At 35.8% G+C, this 8,139-nt stretch overlaps 1 protein-coding gene across 1 annotated transcript; it reads right to left on the bottom strand.

Moving 5' to 3' along the window:
- Positions 1-2,378: 2,378 nt before the first annotated feature.
- On the bottom strand, positions 2,379-7,874 carry LOC145062084 (sulfate transporter 1.3-like). Its single transcript, XM_079009705.1, has 14 exons — positions 7,795-7,874; positions 7,088-7,445; positions 6,840-6,888; positions 6,542-6,749; positions 6,259-6,433; positions 6,101-6,166; positions 5,893-6,006; positions 5,658-5,774; positions 5,440-5,566; positions 4,436-4,722; positions 4,168-4,358; positions 3,384-3,463; positions 3,229-3,305; positions 2,379-2,875 (listed from the first exon to the last, which is right to left on the bottom strand). The coding sequence occupies exons 2-14, from the start codon at positions 7,418-7,420 to the stop codon at positions 2,735-2,737; spliced, it is 1,965 nt and encodes a 654-aa protein (XP_078865831.1). The 5' UTR covers positions 7,421-7,445; positions 7,795-7,874; the 3' UTR covers positions 2,379-2,734.
- Between the last annotated feature and the right edge of the window lie 265 nt (positions 7,875-8,139).

The raw sequence follows: 8,139 nt of genomic DNA, 5'->3' as shown, positions 1-8,139 counted from the left end.
ACTACTAGATATTAGGTTATAACAACAATTCAATTTGAGAATCACTTACGTTTTCGGAAGATCGGGTGAAGAACGGGTTGATAGTTGAGAGAGAATAAAGGGTGTTCTTGAGAATGGAAGTGAAAAGTGAGGAGTTTGGGGAGTAAACTCATGCCTAAGGCATGAGTTCACGGCCACTAGGGTGTTTACGGCCCAAACTCTAAAATTTTGGCCGTGAACTCCTTATTAAGGTGGTATGTGCGATTTTGCAACTCCAAGACTCGAGACGGTACTTCCTTTCATCCGTTCGTTTGAAGAATAATTACTAAAAACACTCAAAAGGACATTAAATTGGCTAAAAATTATTCGAAAAGTAATTGACTTTTAATTGAAGTGCTTGACTTTAAAGTTTGTAGAAATGAAAATTCCGGGTTGTCACAGAAATCAACACGAGCATCCGATGAAGTGTGTTTGGATTCGGAAGTTCTTGACCATTTTGGTCCACTATCGATGTGCTCGTCGCTTGTTTTTAGATTTTGCTATTTTTTGTTGCCTGTGAGTAGATTCCAAACTTCAAAAAAGTTGAAAGTCTTCTTTTGCTCTTTTTGATAAATGTTAAAAGCTTTCTCCAAAATCACTTCGTCACTTTCGCCGCTTTTCCATTGCCGTTTCATGTTGTTATATAAATCGTTAAACAACATGACGTCTTTGTATTTCCCCATTTTGAGTACACCTGATGTTTAGTACAATATGGTTCTAGGTTCATTCCTTTGTGGAATTGAGCTCTAACGCGCATCAAAAAACGATCATGTTTTTAGTTCCCTCCTGTCTTCACGTCCTTTGAACCGTCAATCCATGATTGTGCTAATACTAACTCTTCTTGAGGTGACCACAGTTTAGCTTCCGCCTTCTCTTTTCTTTTATTTCATGGTTGAGAGGGTTGAGTTTATGGAACAAATTCTAGTTCGGATTCGGAAATGAGTGTTTCTGGTTGTGATTGTGTTTGTGGAACAAACTATGGTTGGGAACAAAAATAAAAATGATCAAAATCTTGGTCAAATTGTGGTTGTTTGTGGAAATGGTTGCGTAGGACGTTGCGGAAAATAGAGAAGCATACCACCATAGCGATAGAAAAGAGACAAATAAACCGGTTGATCGAGTGAAGGTCTTGGAGTTATGGTTTTTCTAGTAGTGTTTTTTCATTGGTTTGACTTTTGGAGGATGACATTTTTGTGGATTTTAAAATAGAGAAAATGGTAAAAAAATAAAATGTTTGTGAGTGTTTTTGGTTAATTTGATAAGGTATTTTTAGTGTTGGTAAAAAAGAGAATTTTTTTTTTTTTTGAAAAATGACCGTTTGTAAACAGTAACCACGAAGACCAATGAGATTCAAGGAAGAAACGCTCCCCTGGAAGGTCGTAGTGCGGCCTCATCCGCACCCGGACCGCACCTAGGGGGCGTTGTTTGTGATGATGTGGCGGATGGGTGCGGACTAGACCACACCACTCCGTCTGGCCTTACATGTTATTATTTCACCGAATTTGGATGACGACACTACTGTGACACATAATTTTCAGATGATAGGAATTATAGTGTTAGTGATTTCCAAATTTTCTAGTTTTCTAGGCATGACATTTGAAGGGGGCAGTGTTCCTTTGGCATGCCGTCCGCCAAGTAGGATGCCAATACACCCACTCTCTTTATGTTGATGATTTGTTATCAACAATGTTATTTAAGTGTAATGGAATTACTTTGTTGACTAAAAATGATCTTGATAAATATTAAACAAGTAAGGAAGGTGTGGAGTACACACTTGTTTAAGTTTGATCAAGTATCAAAGTATACTGTCATTTAGGGGCGAAACCCTTGAATGAACGGGGGTCCGGGGGCAACGCCCCTGGGATCGGGGTCCAAGGGGCAGAGCCCCTGGCTGGGGTCGAGCTGCCAGGTCAGCGCGATTTTTTTTTTTTATTTTGGGTTATATTGCTGTATTAAAAATGCATCAGAAAATCCAAATTTTGAATATTTGACCCGGTTTTGACTTTGCATTAATCCTTATATAAAACCCGGATTTGTAACAGTTTTGACTGTTGAGAAAAACTGTTATATGACAGTTTTGTCAGTTTTCAGACAAGGAAGGTTTATAACCAATTTTAGTCAGTTTTTTCTGGTACTCACGAAATTACACCATCTCATTCTCTCTTTCTTTCTCTCTGATTTTCTCTAAGTCTTATCCAATTGAGGATTTGGGAGTACCAGCCAAATACTTCGATTTGAAAGTGATTATCACGATTCTTAGATTTTCAAGTGCCACTAAACCATATTTCTAAAACTTTATAGCCTTATAAAATGAATTTCATAAAATAAAACCACTTCGTTAAAAGTTATTACAAATAATATAAAATAAATAGTGTCAAATTATATTATTAGAGTTAAGAAAATATTACTTCCACCAACAACAATTAACAAATTATGAGCACACAAAAAACATACGAGTCTTTATAAATTACAATACTGAAAAAATTCAATAAATAAGCTTTTGATATTTCTGGCCGCATGGTATATAACAACAGATGCACACACACATCGGGGAAGAAATAGTTGCCATTCGGTTGGCTTGTCATGTACAACCTTCATGCATCCTCTCAATTCCTTTGTATATCTTGCCTCCTTTCCACAAAATTTTAAAACCTTAAAAAGAATATAAACACACCATTATATATATAACCCGGATAAAATAAAATAAAGTGATTTTTTATGCTTGTTCCATCTTCGGGGCAAATGTTAGAACAGCGTCGGCAACACTTAGAAAGATCTTATCTTCCCCGATCAAATCTACGAAATTAGCCGCGTGTAGCTTGTCGAGTACGGTTTGTCCTGGATTCGTTAAAATAAGCTGTGTTTGCAAACAAAATCATATTAGATTCCTTTTTTAACTTAATGCAAAAGAGAACAACTAAATAGAGAATGACAGAATGGAGAACAACTAAACAAAATCATCTCAATATATATTAAAATTAATAATAATAATAATAAATATAATAAATAATATATACATGTGCCCTCGTCCCATTAAATCTTAAATATTTGTGAATTTGTCTTTAGCTATCTTTCTATCTTTTTTTCTTTAAATATATCTCAAATATTATTTATCCAGATATGACTTAATTAAAAAAACCAACCCATGCCATATCATGTTATAACCGCAATTAAATAACCAACACTACAACAGGTTGATTATTTAGTTACCTGAACATCTTTCTTTTGTAGACCACTATACAATTCTTCCAATGCATGAATGCCACTCGTATCAATATCGGTAACCGCTGCAATATGAAGAAATGTAAACTTTTAATCAAATGTTTCATATTATAACAAGGAAAATTTACAATAATGTCCCTTACGTGACATATCAACTATCAAATATTGAACTTTGGGTTGATCTTTAAACGATTCTTCCTCGTCCCTTAGCCACCTCAAAATCCTACATTATTAATAACAACATATGAAAATTTTTACACCACTACAAAAAATTCGAGACGCTAAAGATCAAATATGTCGCCGCTAAAGGTATTAGTGGCGACTTGTCACCGCTAAAGGGTCACTGCTGTTGGTTCGTCGCTAATGCTCCACTGGTCGCCGCTAATGCCTTTAGCGGCGACAAACCGGAGGGAAAACAACGCGAAATTTTCTACGTCCTCCTAGTCGTTGGATCATCGCCTAAATCGACGGTTAGAGTTGAAATGACGCGAATCTCCAACATAAGCCTTTAACGGGGACAGACACTTTTAGCAGCGACCAAAAACGTGTTTGTTTGATGTCGTCGCTAAAAGTGTCCGTCGCTGCTAAAAGTGTCGCCGCTATTGCCTATTATTCTTGTAGTGACCAGTGACCGAACATGACAAGTAATTTTCTACAGTTATTTTCGATTATTACCGATAATCAGGATACTTATATCTTTTGCAAACCCTAAACCTAACCTCACATTTTTTGATGGAATAAAATTTTTTATTGCTCTGTTGACAAAGGCACTAGTTACAATCTAGATAGTTTCAATCCCATCATTTTGGACTAGACAAAAATTTACAACTTCTGTCTCATTGAAAATGGTATCCGTAACATTTTGGTGTGACAAAAAGTAACTAGTCTCGGTCAAACTTCGGTATGAATGATTAATTAGTTCATTACCTCTCCTTGATATAGTTGGAATTAGAGAAGTAAATGGCGGAATCAACTCTGATTATTAGAACACCGGGAACTCTGGTGGCTCCGAGATACTGCTCTATGTTACGGTACACGCTAGTCCGTGGGATCTTACCAAGCACCGCTGTACGGGGTCTTGTCACTTGTAACAAAATTTTTCCAAACGATATAGCAACCTATAAAAACAATTAATCTTAATTTTACTAGAGAATCTTCATGAATGAAAGACTTTCGATGTAAGATGCTTTTTTACCGCAATGAGGAGGCCAATTTCAACAGAAGCGAAAATAACACCGAAAAAGGCACCCATACAAGCGACAAAGTCAAATTTATCAATCTTCCATAGTAGGATTGTTGCATCAAGGTCAATGAGACCTACAACTGCTGATATAATGATGGAGGCTAGGATTGCATTCGGGGTGTATTTGAATAATGGGGTGATGATATAAAGAGTCAACAATACGATGATAGACATCACGATGTTGGACACTGCGGTGTTGCATCCCGCCATGTAATTCACTGCTGATCGAGAAAACGACCCTACAAGGAAAAAGCCGTAAGCATGCAATCAGTCATTAGGGCATCCACAATGCATTGAACTTCATAGAGTTCAATTGATTGCCACGTCATCTTTCTACAATCCATATAACTTTATCATTTTTTTTTCTACAATGCATTGAACTCTACAAAAATTCAATAGAATGTTACAAAATGTAATTTATAGTAAATATTTAAGAATTAAAATCTTTTTTTTTCGATTGAAGTGTTCATTGAACTTCAAATATATTGAATGCCAATGTGGCATCTCACAATGGTAGAGTTTTATTCATTGAGTGACACATAGACTTGCCACCTCATTCAACTTTCTCACTGAACTCATAATTATGGATGCTCTTAATTCTACCAAACACTTGTTGAAATGTAATCTAGACTTAGGGTTAGTTTAGGAATTTTTAGAAGTAATTAATATTGTTAAGAAGGCAGTTACAGTTAGAAATGAAATTAGTGTTAGGACCATTATTTTTTTGTGGTTAATCATCAACCATCGTGATTGATCACCAACCATTGTGTTGGTTCAGATGTAACTCTCATGTAGTACATATATCTGGGTATGTAATCTTTGTGTGATTGATTAATAAAAACGTTTATCTTTCTTTCTGTATAAAGAATTCTCCTTTCTTCCTCCTATCTTCATGTGGCTTTCTCCAACAACACTACCATATAGTGATAAATGGAAACTTAATTTACTCCACATACCTGTTGCAACATAACAACTTGTCAATGAACCAACTATGTTCATGGTGCCTAGAGCCACCATTTCTTTGTTTCCATCAATCTGATAGTCCTTCATTGAAGCAAATGTTCTTCCAATTGCCACAGCTTCCTGTGTTTTATATAAATATAATTAAGCATATAACTCTTATATACATACATGTCTTTAGTTTATGTGTGTGTGTGTGTGGGTAGTGATATACCGTGAGTGCAATCAATCCTGCAATTACTCCAATCTTGAAACCTTTGGCAAGGAAGGGGCCATTGAAAAAAATTTCATGTGCTGATGATGGATTGATTCCTTGCTCGATATGACGTACCTGGAAATATCATTAACGGCATTTTAGTAAATATAAAATAGTCATATGATTAACTAAAAGAATTCATAATGTAAGCTGTATAAGAGTTGAATGGATTGTGGTTGTCTGCTGAACTTACTATTTGAACACCTTCTTTGTCTGCACGAGTGATGAAGACAGAAAAAGTCGAGATAATAACGGAAATCAATGGAGCTATAGCAGGCACCCAAAAGAGCTTCTTGTTCTTCTTGCCCTGATCAAATTGAAAAATAAAATGTGAATTGAGGAGCTCGAAGAGTGTAAACTACAGATCATTCAGTGAGAGAAACTGAAAGAACAAGTCTTACGATGAACTTGGCAACAAGAAGGAAGATCAAGAATGAAACTCCTATCAATATCGTCTGCCAGTTCCACTATAAGAAAAAAAAAAGTCAAATCACTGATCAAACTGTAACAATCTTTGATTTTTTGTCTTCTATTAATCAAAGAAAGATCAACTGATCACCCCATGATGTGCTGATTGAACCACAGAACGCATGACGGAAATAATGTCAGTCTTTTTCGTGAAGTCTTTGATTCCAAACAACCCTTTCAGCTGTTGAAGTGCGATGGTGACAGCAGCTCCTGCCATGAATCCGACAATGGCAGCATGCGATAGAAAATCGATCAGAAAACCCAATCTGAAAAAGAAACACACCAGAAGGTCCAAAACTATAAACACCTGGACCAAAACGATAGTGTTTTGATCGATCATCATAAGTGTGAAGATTAGATGCGAATAAATATACCTGAAAAACCCTAGTATGAATTGAGTGACGCCAGCAAAGAAAGTTGCAGTGAATGCGAGACGTTCGTAATCGTGTTTTTGTTTAATGGGGTCGAGTTCTTCTCGAAGCATAGTTCCAAGTAGAAGAGAGACGACTGCAACTGGTCCAATGGCGATATCTCTTGAGCTTCCCATGAAGGCGTAGATAAGAGGTGGAACGAAGCTCGAGTCTGTATAGGTTTGTATTAGAATATATTAATTGGTCAAAGATTTGAAGAATTTTTTTTGTTGAAAGAAGATGAACTTTTGAGAAAACTTACACAATCCATATTGGGCGTCCAGGTTTGCTAGTTTTGCATACCCAATATCCTGAAAACAAAAGTCAGAAAAAGAATTAGAGCATGGTATCATTGATGTATATAAAAATACATGCTTTTTTTTTTTTCATATACTAAAGTGTTTCTTTCTAAAATAGCTATATTCTTGTAGCAACCCTTTGTGCAAAATATCACACAAAAAGGAAGTGTCATTTTGAATCATACAAAAACACACCATTTATGTTAATTACCTGAGGGATACAAAGACTTGCAATGGTACATCCAGCAATGAGGTCGCCTTTAAACTTAGAGAAACTATAATCTCTACCCCATTCGAGAATTGGAAAAAGGGTTTGAAACCCTAAGACAAGCTTTCTCTTTTTTGATTGGCCCTTGAAAGGTTTCAATGGATCATCAGAAAGAAAAGTTTCCTTGAGGCCGGTTTTGATCTCTTTTAACAAATCTTGCTTTGGAGGCTTCCCTACCTTATGAACATAAGGCAAATCATCCGTTTGGTGGAATGAAGGTAAACTATTCGTATCCGAATCCTTCCACTCAACATCAGCACCAACCCTCGCACTCATTGTGGTTTGATTCTTGTTATATCACCTTCATAATCAAAGAAAAAACACAACTTATTAGTACGTATATCAGTATTTATCATCTACATAAGCTATATAATACTCCATTTTGGTAGAGCTCCATGAGTAACCATATCATTTCATTTAACCAAGGAACCATCGCGATTAACATGTGAATAAGAAGGGATATATCTGCATGTGAATTCTTTTTACAGCGAAAATGCCACTGCATCTTTGTATTTTTCTTTGCAAAATCACATTCGCATGTGAATCTCTTCTAATTCACATGTGAATCATATGGTTCCTAGGTTCTGTAAAAAGATGTGAGATATGTGGTTTTTTATTGAACTTTTCCCTACTGCATATAGTACTCTTACCTATGAAATTATACTTCAAATGTATCTATGAATGCAGATGTTCTAAGCAAGTAATTGCCAAAAGGATTGGGGTGGGATAAGTGGAGAATGAGGTGAGTAATTACTTATAAGATTGCAAAGTCAACCTTATAACAATAAGCATAATATAATACAGTTTATACAGGAATGAATCTAGATAGCATATGGACCAAATACGAAAACCCATAAACATATATGGCTGTAATAGTTTCTGAGGGTGCAGCTGGTGAAGTTAAATAAGAAATTATTTTAATAACAATTTTAATCTACATCCATGTCGGGCATATATTATTTTTTGTAGGGGTTGTTGACTTTAAATTTTAATAG

This window comes from Lactuca serriola, chromosome 7 (assembly GCF_051521515.1).
Source record: "Lactuca serriola cultivar US96UC23 chromosome 7, Lser_US96UC23_V15, whole genome shotgun sequence".
Lineage (NCBI taxonomy): Eukaryota > Viridiplantae > Streptophyta > Magnoliopsida > Asterales > Asteraceae > Lactuca > Lactuca serriola.
The sequence above is the reverse complement of the archived record's forward strand: the minus strand, read 5'-3'. Positions and strand labels throughout refer to the sequence as shown.

What these genes read in the sequence shown, in the direction of transcription:
- LOC145062084 (XM_079009705.1), bottom strand. Translation starts at nt 7,420, where the DNA reads ATGAGTGCGAGGGTTGGTGCTGATGTTGAGTGGAAGGATTCGGATACG. An exon ending in CAAGTCTTTGTATCCCTCAG is followed by an intron (nt 6,889 to 7,087) that starts GTAATTAACATA and finishes TTTTGTTTTCAG; the next exon opens with GATATTGGGTATGCAAAACT. An exon ending in TTCATACTAGGGTTTTTCAG is followed by an intron (nt 6,434 to 6,541) that starts GTATATTTATTC and finishes TTTCTTTTTCAG; the next exon opens with ATTGGGTTTTCTGATCGATT.